Source organism: Anarrhichthys ocellatus, unplaced genomic scaffold (genome assembly GCF_004355925.1).
Source record: "Anarrhichthys ocellatus isolate YVR2014 unplaced genomic scaffold, GSC_Weel_1.0 scaffold43, whole genome shotgun sequence".
Taxonomy (NCBI): domain Eukaryota; kingdom Metazoa; phylum Chordata; class Actinopteri; order Perciformes; family Anarhichadidae; genus Anarrhichthys; species Anarrhichthys ocellatus.
In genome coordinates, this window is record NW_022280073.1 from 1,573,495 (window position 1) to 1,592,208 (window position 18,714).

At 45.0% G+C, this 18,714-nt stretch overlaps 1 protein-coding gene across 1 annotated transcript in view; it reads left to right on the top strand.

Annotated features, from left to right (window-relative positions):
• LOC116395061 (E3 ubiquitin-protein ligase RNF19A) overlaps positions 1–18,714 on the top strand; it is a 29,251-nt gene that overhangs the window by 4,682 nt on the left and 5,855 nt on the right. Inside the window, exons 2-5 of the mRNA XM_031868583.1 lie at positions 10,276–11,247; positions 16,852–17,060; positions 17,755–17,899; positions 18,249–18,411. Of these exons, the coding sequence (XP_031724443.1) occupies positions 10,553–11,247; positions 16,852–17,060; positions 17,755–17,899; positions 18,249–18,411 (1,212 nt within the window). The 5' untranslated portion in view covers positions 10,276–10,552. The remainder of the gene's footprint in view (positions 1–10,275; positions 11,248–16,851; positions 17,061–17,754; positions 17,900–18,248; positions 18,412–18,714) is intronic.

Below are 18,714 nucleotides of genomic sequence, written 5' to 3' on the forward strand. Positions count from 1 at the left end.
GGTAGCTGGAGACTGTACTGGCTTTGTTGGGGTTGGAAACTTTTTTGCTGTTCTTCTCCCTGTCGGCCAGCCTTGCCTCTCTTTGTACACTGGACAATGCCTCCCCTGTTCACGCTGCTGTTGTGCTTCTTGTTTGCACTGTTTCCAATCCTTTGCATCTTGCAGGGTCAGATTCAAAACACAATGCATGACCAATACGCTTGTATTTCTCCTCTGTTTGAACAACCGTATACTGTGTGCGGTCATTTAGAGACAGCCACCGACCCCCGTTTTCAGCTAGTTCCACACACTGGTAAAACGGAAGGGATGCTGTTTGACTTTCATCCCACATCAGTCAGTAGCCGCTCTGCTCGGGTTGGCTCTGTGTCCGTTCATGGTGCAGTGGGAAGCCTCTCTAATGCAGTGACTGTCCCCAGCCCCCGACCATCCCAGGAATGTGCATAGAGGCAACATTACACAGGAGACAGACGGGCCAGGAATGCAGTCGGACTGATACTGACTGGCTAAATACACCGGCTCAGCTGCTGCATTTTTCTCTGTTCACATTCCGGGCCTGCCATCACTGTTATCCCCCTGTCTCTGTACCTGTACTTCTTTGAACCTATTGTTGTCTCTGCTTGCACCTTGGTGTATCTCTCATCTCCACTAATGGCTAACTATTGAGTCTTTAGTTTAGACTTATGCTGAACCGTTTAAAACATTTATTTTTTTCCACTGGCAAAGGTTGTTGATAGTACCTGGTACTTTTGGTATGATCTCGGGAGAGGTTCCAATCGAGCTGACCCTGCAGACCACTGATTGGTTGGGGAGAATCGTCCCTAGAGTCGGCACTTGCGCGACACGAGACATCCTGCACAAACCTGACACTTTTAAATAGCCATGCTACCATCCTGTACTCCACTGTACGGACATTCCTCTGTTTGGTTTCCGACAAAAGGATCCAGCAAAAGAACACACAATGTTGTTGTGTGTATGTGTCGGGTTGAAGATGATGTTGCGGCAGTTTCACGTGGCGTCACTATGGCGATAAGCTAAGAATCCTGCCTACATTGTGGGGGTACTCTCTGCAGTGGAAAACTAAATTGAGAAAAGTGCCTAAAGCGAGTCGAGCCGTACTGTACCGTGCAGTTGAAGTGCGGCACTGATAGAAGAGAATCTAATTATCTACTGAGTGGAATACAGGCATTCATCTGCACATCATCTCCCAGGGTGGTCCTCTTCTTGTTGTTAGACTACAGAAAGGTGCTGATTTCCCCAGGAAAAGACCAGGCCTGGATATGGAGAGGTTTGCCCTTTGTAATTACTTTGTCGTTTAGAGTTGGCCTGACCAGGCTTATGTTTAACCAGCGTGTCAACATGGTTGTGAAAGAATTCAGTGGGAACTTAAAAGGGTCTTAACTCATTGTTTGGTTATTTGGTTTGTTTTATGTGTACGAGTCTGTGTTTCAAAGTCATTGCGAAAGATGTTCTTTTATGTTGAGGGGACCACTTCACTCTTTTCGTCTATTTCACACACTACAGACATCTTTTGATTATCAGATGTATGTAGTTTATCACTAAAGTAGATGCACGTATTACAAACTGTTAGGATAGGTTTAAATGGTATAACATATTGATTTCACCTATGTTATGCAAAGCTAAAGATACAGTGAACTAGGTAGGGTGAGTAGGTTCTAAATCCCACCACTACTTGGGCAAAACAGTTAAAAGATCCAGCCTTCATTGAGTGCGTCAGACCACATTTTACCATAAAGACAAGCATCAACATGATGGAAAACTTTCCAGTTTTCAACTGGCAATATGCCAGGCACAGTTTATCCCGCAGTTGCATCACAGTCATCAAAATATTAAGCCTTTGAAATGAGAAACATAATATATATTATATTGTATAGTTTGGATCACACTTAAAGTTGCTTTAGGCTAAATCCTTTTAAGAATATTTTTCCATTTTCATGTAAGTAAATATAGAGGGATTTATTACAGGGGAAAATGTTAGAGTTGAGTGTTCCACGGTTCTCTCCCAGGCTGCTGCAGCAGGTCAGCTGAGGTCAGCACTGGATCGGCTCTCTCTCTCTGGAATGTCCAATGAACTCTGTCCCCAAGGAGAGCTCCGGCTCGTCTGCCAGCTCTTGTCTTTCTGTCTGCCTTCTTAGTTCGTTGTTCTCGTTCATGCACACACATGCTCACAGAAATTCTCACGGCGCTATTATTTACATTTTTCTCTGTTAATGCTCATTTGCACCGTACTGAGAGGCCTTTACATACTGCGGCTACTATTGTATATCTAGAGCTTTTATTCTGGAAGGTGATAATAGAAGAAGTGGATCTGGTATGCACTGCTTCTGTTGAATTTTAAATAAGTTGTAAAATGTGTCGACTTGGTTTGGACCACGGAGCAAACTCTGTGTTTAACAGTATGGCACCTCAGTGTGCCTCGCTGCATACGCTTTATTTGAAACGACAGTAAAGATGCTATAAAATGTTTGCTTTTGCATTCAAGTGGCTCCCCGTGTCTTTGTTGTTGTTGCCATCACTACACTGTCTTTAAAGGACCGGTGTGAAAGATCATGGGTATACTACTGCTGCGATGTAGTATAATATTCATAACTATGTTTGCATTAGTGTATTATCACCGTAAGCTAAGAATCATTGTGTTTTTGTTAGCTTAGAATCAGCCCTTCATATCTCCATAGGGAGCGTTTCCTCTTCATGGAGTGCGCCATGTTGCACTGCCATGTTTCTACTGTAGCCCAGAGCGGACAAACCAGATTTTGCGTTTACCTGAAAGCCCCCAGTTCTTCAACACACTTGGAAAGGGAGGGGAGAGCAGAGGACTATTCAATCTTCAATCTGCAACCTCACCGCTAGTGAATTCCACACACTGCACCTTTAAGTAGATCTTGGTGGCTGGTAAAATAGCCTTTTATTAACAAAGAATGTGTGCGTCTTGCAGATCCAGGTTACATTTGACTGAGGTTGAAGTTACCTGAGGGCTTTCTACACAGTGATCCCACCTTTGACTTCCAATGAGATCAAGTATATGACCGTTTTTCCACAACACAAATGTTTTGCTCCATAAATCATCATGTGGTCGTCTCTAATCAGTTTGGGACAGCTTGTCAAATGTGGGTGCTTTGTCTAGCCTTGGTTGTAAACAAAACTCTTTGTTAATATTTTATTTGGGAGGGGCTGCAGATAGGCCAGTTTTGATTATTAGCTACAGTGCTGGCTTTGCTTTATTGTCAGCTTCATATTTTTCATCTGCACCTGTGTGTCTGTCCACAGCTAATCTCGCATTCTGCTACATAATATTTTGGGTGGCCAGTTATGGCTGCATGCTCCATGACCTCTTTGTGGTTACGGTGACTCCCACTTTCTCAAGATTATCAAGATAATCCTAAATATATTCACATGTCACAATACTGTTTAGCTTGCTGTCATGCTGGGGAAGTTAGGAGTAGTGCTTGATTTAAAAGCGTTTATGCAGGAACAAAGCAGTAGACCAGAGAACTCAAATGTTATTTTCTAATTGTTTCACTGTGGTTTTGTTAAACTAAAGCACAAATAAACTCTGGTGCAGCATTGCTGTATTTTGAATGAATGCAGCAAAAGAGAACACTTCATACTGTCTGCTGGACTTCGCTGTGCGTGTGTGAGAGAGAGAGGACGTTCTCAACTAAACGTTTTAAGAGTTTTAAGCATATTTTGATGATTATCGGCATAATATCGTTGATCGTAATTCATCGTAACCTGTATTTGTTGTTTGTTCAGTGTCGGTACAGTGTAATATATCAATGTTTGAAATGTTCGTATTTTTAAAATGAAGATAATTAAAGGCCAAAGTTGCCAGTTGGCAAAATGCTTCTTCAGTCCCCAGCAAGAGGATTTCGTCTGTCGTTGACACTTTCACTACTCTCTGTTCAATACAAGGAACGTATCCTGATGCGTTTCTTATTTTTTCGTTGTACCGAACTTGAACCGGGCCGTGACTCCTAAACCAGGGTATTAACCAAACCGTGTCTTCTGTGTCCTGTGACATTTCATCATCTGGTGTCAGGCTGCTCCCTACAGAGGTCCAAATACGATGATCATTGTCAGAGCCTCCATCCCATCGTCAATGTTGCTCAAATCTGTCGAAACATGTACAATGAAAACGGATCCCAAGCCTTCCCTCTGGACGTAATCGCCTCTTTTCAGCAAAGTGTTTGTTTATAATCCCTAAAGGTATGTTATTTCATCCTTCGCTCACAGCTTCATTAGAGAGCCAATACATAAGCGACGATCCATAATCTCTTGTTTGAGAGGTCGGGGGGGAAATGTTAAGTTATGGAGAGTGCTCTATTTTCTCTCTTTTTCTCTTTCTGTTCATTTTTCTTTTTCACATCTCCTTAATTGAGGAGGGGAAATGCACTGTGTTGGAAGGCTGCCAAATCACAGGAATATGTCCTGGGGGAGCATCTCCCTCCCTCCTTATTCATCTTTACAAATTGTTTTTTTTGTCTGTCTTACTATATCTAATTGTTTCTTATTTATCCTGATCTTACCCGCTCCTTCATTTCTCTCTCTGCCCTCACTACTTTCTGCCTCTCTGAGCTCTCTCTCCGTACTTAAATCGGCACACTGGATGAGAAAACCTTTACCGCTGACCACAGCCTGCAGCCGATGAGCTGACATGGGTGTTTCATTTTGTGAGTGGGACCTAGCCAGGGTCTACCTGCATCATCAGTCCTCTCAGCACGTGGCTCTCTGCTCAGCAGCGATAAGCCCAGCCGGTCACGTCGTGGCTGATTTAGATACAGCGGTAGCCTTGTGTCATTACGAAGCACCTGACCCGCGATCGTCTTGTCATGGTTGAATGAAAGCCATTAGCCTTTCACACGCTTGTTTACTACACGCTGCACCCTTATATTGCACTCTCAGTACAATGCACTCGACAGCCCTGCTGCTGGACTGCAGCCTTGCTGCTGGACGAATGCTAAATGTCATTTCCACTGGATTTCTGTCATGTTCTTTTGCTGCTTTCCTCACCTTTTTTCGTTGATTCTCAGTGTTTTGTTGTAAAACTGACTTTTCTGTTAAACGTCCGTTCTTTAAAGCCCACTGTATCGGTCACTGTGTGCACTTCAGACTATTAACAAACGTGCTTTAGTATATGGTGTATGACAGAATAAGTGTTAACCTCCGGTTCTGAAGCGAGAAGTGACTGAAGTGCCTTAAAGTTGCATTCTCACTACTGACTCCTCTGGTTGTATAGAAGTCTATGAGAAAATGACTCTACTTCTCTCTTGATTTATTACCTCAGTAAACATTGTAAACATGAGTTTATGGTCTCAATCTCTAGTTTCAAGTCTTCTTCAATACAGCATGATGTTCATTTAGTAAATGATGATCCATTTAGAGTCAAATAGTGTGTGTGTGTGTGTGTGTGTGGGTGAGTGACTAAGAAAGAGAGAGGAGGGGGTGCATGAGGAGTAAGAGCAGCATGTGTGTCAGTAAAGCAGAGTAGTGCGGTGCTGGTAGAATCTGTGGCTTGGTTGCAGCTCTAGAGGTGCTTAGTGCTGTTTTTGATCTTTTTGGTGTCGCGGTGCAGATTGACACCGATTGACTCAGGTTGTTTTACTGCAGCAAGTGCTTATAAAGTATACACATCTACAGAAGGCGTGTGAGAGCATGCTCTGCAGGCCCCAGCTCGCGTGGTAGATTATGGGTGTGTGTCCCTTGGCACTACTCGCTGTGCGTTACCAACCCCATCATGGCTCATTGCCAAGGTGTAACCAAAGACACCGGTAAACACACACATTCATGGCATGGACACCCAGTGAGCAAGCTGGATTTTTCAGTAGCAGCACTCTCCCTTAAAATAACAGACATTCATTCTCCACCTCTTTCATCACCGCTCAACACTGTAGAATCACAGGGAGCACAGGTCAGTGACGGGAGAAAACTGTGGGACAAACCTACCCGAGAACAGTTCATACTGGTGTTGATGATCGGGACTCCTAAACACGGCCTTGTTGATTTGTAGAGGTTGTAGCCTCTGAAGCCCATCTGTACTTTAAGGCTCACTGGGATTTTACAAATAGGCTAAGCCTATTACCCCAAAAATCCCAAATAACTCATGAAATTAGGAAAAAGTAATCGCAGCATCAAAAAAAGCAAACCGCCAGGGTGACATAGAATTTGCAGACGGCTCGGTTGATTATAGTTCTTTGTGAGTGCACCTATCACAAATGTCTGTCTGTTGTACAACTTTACAATAACCTGCTACTGTACATGATTTGTGTTTTCCTCCTGGGCAGATTTTGAACAAGCTGATGATGCAAAACGAGCATGCACTCTATTGAAATGTAACATAGACCTAACCTCATTGGTTCAGGACTGTAGCTTCTTTGTGCACTGTTTTAGTTTGAGGTCTCCCTCAGCTGTGGCTCTTTGTTTCTCTCAAATGTGTGAAATTCTCAAGTGGTCAAGACGTGCTAATCAGATTGGCCCCAGAAGCCACCTGTACTGATATTATCACTCTGCGTGTGAGTGTCTAGTTGCTCAAAGTAAGTTTTCATGTTTGGTCATACAGGAAATTGTGAAATAATCTGATCCAACCGGCGCAGCTCTGTCGAAATTCCGATTGCAAGCTCACGTCTTGGTAGTAGATCTTTAAGGAATCCAACATATTAATCTAGGTCTTTGTTACTGTGGATTGTTCCTTAAAGCCTCTGCTGTTTTAAGCCCTATTTTTTTGACCAGTGCTCTGGCCCTGTATAGCTAGATGATATGTGTGTATGTATGTATATACACTGCTCAAAAAAATAAAGGGAACACTTAAGCAACACATCCTAGATCTGAATGAATGAAATAGTCTTATTAAATACTTTGTTCTTTACATAGTTGAATGTGCTGACAACAAAATCACACAAAAATTATCAATGAAAATGAAATTTATTAACCCATGGAGGTCTGAATTTGGAGTCACACTCAAAATTGAAGTGGAAAAACACACTACAGGCTGATCCAACTTTGATGTAATGTCCTTAAAACAAGTCCAAATGAGGCTCAGTAGTGTGTGTGGCCTCCACGTGCCTGTATGACCTCCCTACAACGCCTGGGCATGCTCCTGATGAGGTGGCGGATGGTCTCCTGAGGGATCTCCTCCCAGACCTGGACTAAAGCATCCGCCAACTCCTGGACAGTCTGTGGTGCAACGTGGCATTGGTGGATGGAGCGAGACATGATGTCCCAGATGTGCTCAATTGGATTCAGGTCTGGGGAACGGGCAGGCCAGTCCATAGCATCAATGCCTTCGTCTTGCAGGAACTGCTGACACACTCCAGCCACATGAGGTCTAGCATTGTCTTGCATTAGGAGGAACCCAGGGCCAACCGCACCGGCATATGGTCTCACAAGGGGTCTGAGGATCTCATCTCGGTACCTAATGGCAGTCAGGCTACCTCTGGCGAGCACATGGAGGGCTATGCGGCCCTCCAAAGAAATGCCACCCCACACCATTACTGACCCACCGCCAAACCGGTCATGCTGGAGGATGTTGCAGGCAGCAGAACGTTCTCCACTGCGTCTCCAGACTCTGTCACATCTGTCACATGTGCTCAGTGGAACCTGCTTTCATCTGTGAAGAGCACAGGGCGCCAGTGGCGAAGTTGCCAATCTTGGTGTTCTCTGGCAAATGCCAAACGTCCTGCCCGGTGTTGGGCTGTAAACACAACCCCCACCTGTGGACATCGGGCCCTCATACCACCCTCATGGAGTCTGTTTCTGACCGTTTGAGCAGGCACATGCACATTTGTGGCCTGCTGGAGGTCATTTTGCAGGGCTCTGGCAGTGCTCCTGCTGTTCCTCCTTGCACAAAGGTGGAGGTAGCGGTCCTGCTGCTGGGTTGTTGCCCTCCTACGGCCTCCTCCACGTCTCCTGATGTACTGGCCTGTCTCCTGGTAGCGCCTCCATGCTCTGGACACTACGCTGACAGACACCGCAAACCTTCTTGCCACAGCTCGCATTGATGTGCCATCCTGGATGAGCTGCACTACCTGAGCCACTTGTGTGGGTTGTAGACTCCGTCTCGTGCTACCACTAGAGTGAAAGCACCGCCAGCATTCAAAAGTGACCAAAACTTCAGCCAGAAAGCATAGGAACTGAGAAGTGGTCTGTGGTCACCACCTGCAGAACCACTCCTTTATTGGGGGTGTCTGTCTTGCTAATTGCCTATAATTTCCACCTGTTGTCTATTCCATTTGCACAACAGCATGTGAAATTGATTGTCAGTGTTGCTTCCTAAGTGGGCAGTTTGATTTCACAGAAGTGTGATTGACTTGGACTTACATTGTGTTGTTTAAGTGTTCCCTTTATTTTTTTGAGGTGTGTGTGTGTGCGTGTGTGTGTGTGTGTGTGTGTGTGTGTGTGTGTGTGTGTGTGTGTACAGTTGTGTGAAAAAGTGTTTGCCCCCTTCCTGATTTCTTATTTTTTTTGCTATTTTTATGTTTCAGATCATCAAACAAATTGAAATATTAGACAAAGATAACACAAGTAAACACAAAATGCAGTTTTTAAATGGTTTTTATTATTAAGGGGAAAAAAAATCCAAACCTACATGGCCCTGTGTGAAAAAGTGATTGCCCCCCCCCCTGTTCAAACATAAATTAACTGTGGTTTATCAAAGTAATTGAGATCTATCAGTCTGGAAAAGGTTACAAAGCCATTTCTAAAGCTTTGGGACTCCAGCGAACCACAGTGAGAGCCATTATCCACAAATGGCGAAAACATGGAACAGTGGTGAACCTTCCCAGGAGTGGCCGGCCGACCAAAATTACCCCAAGAGCGCAGCGACGACTCATCCAAGAGGTCACAAAAGACCCCAGAACAACATCCAAAGAACTGCAGGCCTCACTTGCCTCAATTAAGGTCAGTGTTCATGACTCCACCATAAGAAAGAGACTGGGCAAAAATGGCCTGCATGGCAGAGTTCCAAAACGAAAACCACTGCTGAGCAAAAAGAACATAAAGGCTCGTCTCAGTTTTGCCAGAAAACATCTTGATGATCCCCAAGACTTTTGGGAAAATACTCTGTGGACTGACGAGACAAAAGTTTAACTTTTTGGAAGGTGTATGTCCCATTACATCTGGCGTAACACGGCATTTCAGAAAAGGAACATCATACCAACAGTAAAATATGGTGGTGGTAGTGTGATGGTCTGGGGCTGTTTTGCTGCTTCAGGACCTGGAAGACTTGCTGTGGTAAATGGAACCATGAATTCTGCTGTCTACCAAAAAATCCTGAAGGAGAATGTCCGGCCATCTGTTCGTGACCTCAAGCTGAAGCGCACTTGGGTTCTGCAGCAGGACAATGATCCAAAACACACCAGCAACTCCACCTCTGAATGGCTTAAGAAAAACAAAATGAAGACTTTGGAGTGGCCTAGTCAAAGTCCCGACCTGAAAAGATGAGTGGGCCGAAATTCCTCTACAGCGCTGTAAAAGACTTGTGTGTGCCTTTCCTAATCAAGTCCAATCAGTTTAATTAAACACAGCTGGACTCCAATGAAGGAGTAGAACCATCTCAAGGAGGATAAGAAGAAATGGACAGCATGCGAGTTAAATATGGGTGTCACAGCAAAGGGTCTGAATACTTATGACCATGTGATATTTGTTTTTCTTTTTTAATAAATTTGCAAAAATTTGTACATTTCTGTTTTTTTCTGTCAAGATGGGGTGCTGAGTGTACATTAATGAGAAATAAAATGAACTTTTTTGATTTTAGCAAATGGCTGCAATGAAACAAAGAGTGATGAAATACTTTCCGTACCCACTGTATGTATATGTGTGTATTTTTTTTCAAAACATTTTTTCAGCGTTCTAACAATGCGCCAAAGCGCTGACCAATCCTGTTTTTGGTTCACCAGTTCTGGTCCCCTTCTCTCGCCCCACATTTCCTGTTTTGCACCGTCCTAAAAAATGCAAGAAAAACATTTATCATTAGCCAGATCCCAGTGCTGTTTAATGACATGACTCCAACAACGAGCGCTTCAGCTGTGACTCAGCAACAATGCATCTGGCCACTCTTGGCCCTTTTGTAAATTTGATTTATTGTATTAGTTTGACGTTGCTGAAAAAAATACTAAAGCGGTCTTTAGTGATTGAATGAATCACGACTTCTCTGTCACTGCATTCTCACTGTTTATTGAAATTGAATGTGAACATATATTAAAATCTCTCCCTCTTCTCTCCCACTACTTGTTTCTTTTCTCCCTTCTCTTTTGCTCTCTCCAGGTTCTGTTGCATCAGTTTGGCCGTAGGTGACCCCCACCCCTCCGCCAAAATCCGGCTGTTAGATGTGACCACGAGGTTGATTAGGAGAACCCACCATGTCTTAAGCGCGGACGGGCCCTCCGGAGCCCTGTCCCCCCACTCTGGACCGCCCACCCCTTCCCCCATCCACCACCTCGCCCCTTCCCCCATCCCGCTCCCGGACCTCCCTGCACATGCAAGGGACAGGCTCCCCAGCCCCGGCTCCTCGCTGGCACACCCCTCCCCTCCCCCCCTAGAGATGAGCCTGCAGAAGCACCGGCAGCTGGCGGGCGGGGTGATGGGCTCCGACCGGGACCTGCAGTCCACCACGTCCTCCATCTCCCTGCCATCTGTGAAGAAGGCCCCAAAGAAGAGGCGCCTCTCCCTGGCCTCTCTTTTCAGACGGCGGGGTCGGGAGTCCAAATCAGCGTGCCAAAGGTCCAGAGAGCTGCAGCACCCTGGACCCTTGGGGCTCGGAGGGGTGGACGGCATCGCCAGCATCGAGAGCATCCACTCTGAGATGTGTAACGACAAGAACTCTGCCTTCTTCTCTGTGGCTGGGACCGGAGCTGCCTCTTCTGCTGCTGCTGCCTCCACCTCATCTGCCTCAGGGCCTTCCTCCTCCACCGCCTCCTCCAAGGTGGGGGGTGGGCTGGCGGCAGAGCTGCTGGAGTGCCCGCTGTGCCTTCTGCGCCACACCAGGGAGAACTTCCCGGACATCATGACCTGTCCTCACCGCTCCTGCATCGACTGCCTACGCCAGTACCTGCGCATCGAGATCTCGGAGTCACGCGTCAACATCAGCTGCCCCGAGTGCTCGGAGCGCTTCAACCCGCACGACATCCGCTTGATCCTGGGTGACCGGGCGCTCATGGAGAAATACGAGGAGTTCATGCTGAGGAGGTGGCTGGTGGCCGACCCCGACTGCCGCTGGTGCCCCGCGCCGGACTGTGGGTAAGAAGTGAAGTTAAATACAAGGACGCATGAATAACAAACACTCACACTGATCCTCTAAAAGCCACAGAAGTCTCTAAAAAAAAATCTCTAACACCTTAGTTAAGGATGCGATATGAAGTTTGTACCCTAGCAAATTAAGGACATTTAGCCAAAGAAATTCAGCCAATTTTTTACTTAAAATTTCCCTCCTCTATCTCGTGATCTCTGGGTCAGAAATAATCACAGGATCACAACACAAAGAGGGAGAGGGACTTCATTCTCTGCTCAGGTAGACATTACTCCACCATATCTTTACGTAACACATAGTTGTTTGCTACTACGTGCACACATAAAGCGCTTGTTTTGATTGGTTACCACATGGTTGTATGAAAGAACATTTGTGGTTTCCCCTAAGTAAATGTAAAAGATTAAAGCCATTTTCTTCCACCAACTACAGGAATGCAGGAAGTTATGCACAGAGAGGGCTAGAAGGATTGAGAGGCAGACGCACACACGACAGGATTTCTGTCATTTGGAGCTGAACATATGTTCACACACCCTGTTTCTATTTGAACCTGTCGCACACTTTGAAAGCGTCACAATGGACAGTCAGCGGCTGATTGGTGAAGTTGAAATGAGGAGTTATCTCTTATGATACCTCCTCACTTCACTACAGAAACCTAAAAAGGTGGTAGCTGGCTGGAGGGAGAACGACTGTCGGCTATAACGTTGAATTTGTGTTTTCTATTTTAAAAAGTACGTCAGAAAACGGCAAGCACAACACACGGCAGCTGATCGCTACCTGGTTTGTTTACATGACGCAACATACTGCTTGCTGTTAGGACACGTCTCTCTCTCTGTTGATTTCTCTGCCATTATTACATCGCTGTTGAATTATCCCTTCATTTTCAATTTATGAAAGTGACTTTGTGTGACTCCCATCATGCAGTGCTTTCAGTGCGTGTGAGGTATTGAATATTTGTTTTGTTTTTAAACTAATCAAATACATATTTTAGTTTAGAATAATTGTGTCTGCCCTGTTATTCTCTACCTGCCTGTCTTTCTTTATGCATTTGCTTCAGTTCTGTCTGTCGTGCTGACTGCATGCCCCCCAAACAGTGATCCAGTAGTGCTGGACTGTTTTGCTGTGTAATCCCCTTCCTGGGTGACAGCTCGTTGGCTCGCTCCCCCCCCCGACCCCCTCACAGTCACCGCAGCGTGACTTTGTAGAGGCCCTGCAGGGTCGAATGGTAACTGCGTCTCACTGACGAATCACATCAGCACCTTATCTGTACAGAGATGTGATGAGCTGGCATCTGTCTAAAGTGCCTTAACTCACCACAGTAAAGATTAGATTACGACAGAAATGGTCGTAATCACGGCCGGCGAGTGGTCGTCAACCTCTGAATTCTATAAAAGCACTACTTACATGTCATGGGATTATACAAAGGCCAATTGGCTTTTAAATGCTCTACAAACAGAAGGTCTTAAAAATCTTATACATAGTAAATATTTTGCAACCAAATCAAATTGTTTACAGGATAGTCAACCATTTCTTTATAATGCATGTAATACTCGTGGTCTTTTTGATTCTTCGCAGTTAAGTTTGTTTGTACGCCCTCTAGTGTTTTGGAGAATAATGCAGCGCACAGAGTATGAACGCCTCCCTTCATGCTCGAAGCTTGCTCACTGTCTTGCGGAGGCTCGTGCTAGTAGCGCAAATATAAACAACGCTTTAGGAGTCCACATTCACATTTGTTGAAGATGCATCTAGATGGCCGAGATGCATGTAAGAACATTTTGGAAACCACTGGAACATTTTGGACACACCGTAAGCATGAACCACTGAGATCTGGTGAGAGCCTTGAGTAACGGGCACAGTTCACATCGCTGTTGGAACAGTTGTACTTATTGGTTAGAATCACAAGCAGACCGCCTCCATGAGCCCGTCTCTATCGGGTTTAAAAAAACTCTTTCTCTCTCGCAGCCATTTCCTTTTCTTCCAGGAATTGTTTGAGGTCCGGTAGCTATGAAGCCCCCCCAAGTCCCATCAGACTTTCTCCAAGTACTGTTTGTACCTTTATTCATGACGCCATAGTGACCTTGAATACTTTGGCAGCTGGATGTTTTGTTTTGTGGGATGTCCTGTTCTGTAACCTTGTTCTGTAACCTTAAAAGAAGCAAATATAGTTTGAGGGTAAAAAAAAAGAGAAGAGGTGTAAAACGTTGATCTAGCTGGAGCATAAAAGAACGTAAGACTGTAGCCTTGGATGAGCTGGAGCAGGTCCTCTCTACTGGGCAGGTCAGTATCGGCATAATTAACTTAATATTTTTGAGAAATTACAATATAGCCAAGATATACAGGTGTTGACCGGGTGTTTCCTGGCTCAAAATGAGGCAGAGGTGTTGCTATACTAATCACGTGTACCCTGGCGGCAAGGCCTTCAACTGGCTAAAGCAAATCACCGTTTACAAGCAACATGTTGTAGGAGTTCTAATTATTATATAAATAACAACTGTTACAGGGATAGTCAGTGGTAGTGTCTATAATGTGAAATCCTGGATATTAAATGTTCATTTGAAATTTTTTAAAATTCTTTTTACTGGTCCCAGTAATATTTGTCCCTAAAATATAATATCTAGTAGCACATCACTTGACATGGTTAAGATCGGCCTGTGTTTAATACTGATATACTTCATATCTTAAAACAAATGGATCCTGCTGGAAAAAACATCGGTGCAAAAGTAGATCTCCTATTAAAAAGATATAAAAAAACAACTTCTTACTTCCTAAATTAAATCATTTGCTTTTATCCGCAGTGTTTGTACCAGTCATGTTCTCCTCCGTTGTAATGTAACTAATAGCATGTTTGTCAGATGTCTGTTTGAACTACTTTATGTTCTTACATTTGTTCAGATGTAAACAGACGCACAGGGGCCTTGTAGTTCAGGCACATATGTAGATAATGTTACAAAAGAAGAATCCGCCAAGCTCGTTAGAAAATAGTGTTTTCCATGAAGACACCCGTCGCAGTTTTGTCAAGAGCTGAAGGCGGGACAACATTTGACAAAGGCAGCCTTCTGGTAGTTCTCTACGGTAGCAAGTATTGATATTATATTGATGTGCTGGTCTTCTCTAGTCTTGCTCCTTTCAGTCGTTGGGGCACTGACACAGAGCAAACCGTTTGACTTTGATGGCATTTGGCCTTCATTTGGTGTCGTGGCTGACTGTTGGCTCCAGTGTGTCCGCCATAGTTGCCGTTAGTTCACTGTTATTTGTATATTTTATAGGATTGGATTGATGGTGGAAGCAGCCACTGAGACAGAACTCAGTTTTTTCTTCTCTTTTCCTTTCTTATAAGCAAAAGACCACAATGCCAACGCAAAGCAAAGCGAAGCTTTACAGTAGCAGTGTCAATGTATTTCATAATGTACTCTGTTTGAATACACATGTCTGGTCAGCTGTGTGTTGACTGTAACTCTATCAGTGCACAGTGTAATCATCCTTTAAAGAGTCCTTCTTTCCTCTCTTGTGTTCACATTTGTCAGACAGCGAATGTGTATCTTTTGTGGTGGGAAATTAGATATAATTTTTGTTCTTCCAATTCATTTTTTTCAATATCTCTGCAGCTTTCTGTTCGCTCTCTTTCATTTGTGTGCATCGTGACGGAGAACTTTGCACAGAAGGCCCATTTGAACCGATGAACTCCTCCTGGAAACGATAGCTTCAGCCTTTCTGTGATTTGGCCCACATAACTGGGTGCACCTTGTCCAGGCATCAGAGAGGTTCTGGGCCTGAGCCCACCCATCCGGCCAGCCAAGTGATTCCTGGGCCAGGGCAACATACAGACTAATAATTACTTTCATCATTTTTTTTGACGTTATTGAATATAATACAGTTTTATCTCTGGCTGTATATCTTGTTTGTCGCTGCTGTGGTAGTCGGATATAAACAATGTTTAACTACTTTCTTTGCCAGACTCTCTGGTAGGAAGGATTTGTAGAAACGGGGACGCTGATGTTAGTTACTGTTATTGTTGTACATTTAGGGGGCTTTAAAAGTGTGAAAAGTAGTTAAACAGAAACTGCTGTGATCTAAACCGATCTGGTGTTCTGTTGTTGTGGCAGCGCCACAGCCGCGGCCTTCTCTCTCCCTAACATCTGTCCAGTCGTCTGTGGTCTGTGTAGCGTGGTGGTTCACCGACAACGATTTTGAACAAGATTGACACGTCTCTGCTATACTTCACTGTCTGTCTGCATTGTAGACTCAATCCCTCAGCACAGTAAAACAATCCGCAGCGGAGGAAGTCTCCCAGGCTCCCCGTGGCTCTGTGATTGAAACCTAATCTTGGGTCGGTCACAGAGGGGGGCCGGGAGGCTCCAGTCAGATCCAACTACGTAACGCGCTCCAGGGTTTCCCTCAGGACATGGGCTAGCCAGTAGTTTGCAGCTGTCATCTTTGAGCAGATGGACCTTTCTTATTTCTTTGAATCGTCTCTTCGTCAGCACTACCTGCTGTTGTGTCCCGCCTGTCGGCTGAAAGCGTCACACGTCGCATCACGTCACTCTGTCAGGGGTGCTCGCTCGCGGTGCCGTGTGTCATGTTAATACACATGCAATTTAAGAAGCTGCCGCTAATGAAGGCACCAGGCAGACTGACAACAGCTGTGGGCTCTACTCCAGACTCTTAACACAATACAACGGACACTTAAAATGTTCTGTTTAGAACAAGATCACACTTATCATGTTAATTTACTCACTGATGGTCTGGACAACAGTCTCACATTATAGCCTTTGCTGTGCAAAATGGAACTGCTGCCCTTTAGGTTCCAAGTTTTTTAATTTGAATAAACAAATTGTTTCTTGTGAGCTTTGTGGCGGAGGTAGCAGTGGTAGACGACATCCGCAGCACATGGCCAAAGAAAGATGTTTTTCAAAAGAAGATGTTTAAAAGTGCTACATTTGACATTCACAGCATTAATGAAGCAGCAAACAACGATTGTCTATGCAAAGATATCGTGGAGTGACGTCTACGTGAGCAGAGAATCGAGTCACACTCCTTCTGCGTGTTGTATTTAGAGCTTCTTTTCGACGTTTGTTCCGACCGATGATGTTGTTCCGGAAGCAACCGTCCGTTTCCACCTCAGGTTAACACTGTTAGCTCCGTCAGCACTGTTGGTTGCGAGCCGCCGGCACCACCGTCGCCATGTTGAGAGGCGTGGTGGAGGCAAAATAAATGCTCTGAATTCCGTATAGACAACCTTTTTAGTGTGAAGAGAAAGGCCTGTCAGTGTCAGTTCAGGATGCTCGTTTTCTCCACAGCACAGGTGGATTATGAACCAACAAGAACCACACAGTTCTGCATCGCCTCTTTTCAAATGAGGACCCTCTTTATTTAGTTGTCTGCACCTTTTATTTCATATGCACATACTTTTACCTGTATACGCATCACTTTCTTGTAACTGACATTTTAGCTACTTTAATTCGCTATTGTTTTCATTTGCACCAATTTTGCTTTTTCCTGTGACCTCCATGCATTTAGACAAAACTCATTCTGGGATGTCATTGTGCGGTGGTTAATCGTAACTCCTGCCTGATAACGCCGTGTTTGTCTCCCTCCAGGTACGCAGTAATCGCTTTTGGGTGCGCCAGCTGTCCCAAGATCACATGCGGCAGGGAGGGCTGCGGCACGGAGTTCTGTTACCACTGCAAGCAGCTATGGCATCCCAACCAGACCTGTGACGCCGCGCGGCAGCAGAGAGCCCAGAGCCTCCGCCTGAGGACGGTCCGCTCGTCCTCCCTCAGCTACAGCCAGGAGAGCGGCACTGCAGGTCAGCCTGCGCTTTTCTTTTCCCCCGTTTGCATGCCCAGCGTCAGGATCTTTGTATCAAGTGTAATGATGTGGGAGATCGGCGATTTTGCTGTCGACATCTTGGTTTACGGCAGTCGCCATGTTGTTTTATTCGCAACCAATGAACGGACGTTACCATATTTAGAATGCGGAGGAGTGGCATAGAAAAGCCTTACACGGCTCAGGTAGCGGCAGCGACCTGTCAATCACAGTAAGCCCCGCCCTAAAGCATACTCTGCTTTATGGTCTATGTGACTCTAAATGGACCATCATTTACTAAATGAACATCATGCTGCATTGAAGAAGACTTGAAACTAGAGATTGAGACCATAAACTCATGTTTACAATGTTTACTGAGGGAATAAATCAAGAGAGAAGTAGTCATTTTCTCATACAACCAGAGGAGTCGCCCCCTGGTGGACATTAGAGAGAATGCAGCTTTAAGACACTTCCGCATCGGCTTCACTCGAACTGGAGGTTGCTGCCTGGTCAGAATGCTGTGAGATGTGACAACTATTTGTTACTTAACTGCTTTACAAATGTTTATTTTTTCTCTCACCATGATGAAGTTTAGAAGACCTAACCTGACCGACCAGGCGTATCGTTTGTTCGATAGCGGAAGAGTTAATTCTATCATGCACATTGAAATCCTGTTCTCTTTCTGTCCCTCTCAGCCGACGACATTAAGCCGTGTCCGCGGTGCGCCGCTTATATCATCAAGATGAACGACGGCAGCTGTAACCACATGACCTGCGCCGTCTGCGGCTGCGAGTTCTGCTGGCTCTGCATGAAGGAGATCTCGGACCTGCACTATCTGAGGTCAGTTTGTCGACATGCATGCACACAGACTGTTGTTTTTTTTATTCATTGCGTTTTGTTGCTGTGAAAATGTGTCACTTTTATTCGCTGGTCTGGTAGGTTGATAAGAGTTTTGTTGCCCCTGTACCGGCAGAGATTTTGAAACCTGTACAGCAAGTTTCGTTAGTCTACCTCTCTAAATTCATCAATAAAGTATTTTTGTGATGGCCATAAAGCCTGCAGCACAGGGAGGAACATATTCCCGTCAGTTGTGTAACATGGGATGAAAACACTGAAGAGCTATTACTGTTACCGACTGTATGATGCTCAGCCTCCATTGTTTTCTCTCTTAATCTCCTCCCTCTCTCAGTCCGTCAGGCTGTACTTTCTGGGGGAAGAAGCCATGGAGCAGGAAGAAGAAGATCCTTTGGCAACTGGGAACACTGGTGGGCGCCCCCGTCGGCATCGCACTCATCGCGGGCATAGCCATCCCCGCCATGATCATCGGCATCCCCGTGTATGTGGGGAGGAAGGTGAGGCTCTGGAAACCCGTTCATGTGAAGTACTCCGGAACATATTTATGTTTTCCTGCTTGGAGTTTTCTCTACCTGAATGAGGCAGAATATTTGTTGGAAACATAGTGTTAAATAACCCGGCACATCGCAATCAAGCATGCACACTGTATCAATCAGTAACTAAAGTACATTGTAAAACCAGCACACATATTGTCATGTACTTTGTATTCTAAGTTATCTGAAGCCCGCTGAGCTCATTTGCGAGAAGCCTGCCGTGTGTGTGTGTGTGTGTGTGTGTGTGTGTGTGTGTGTGTGTGTGTG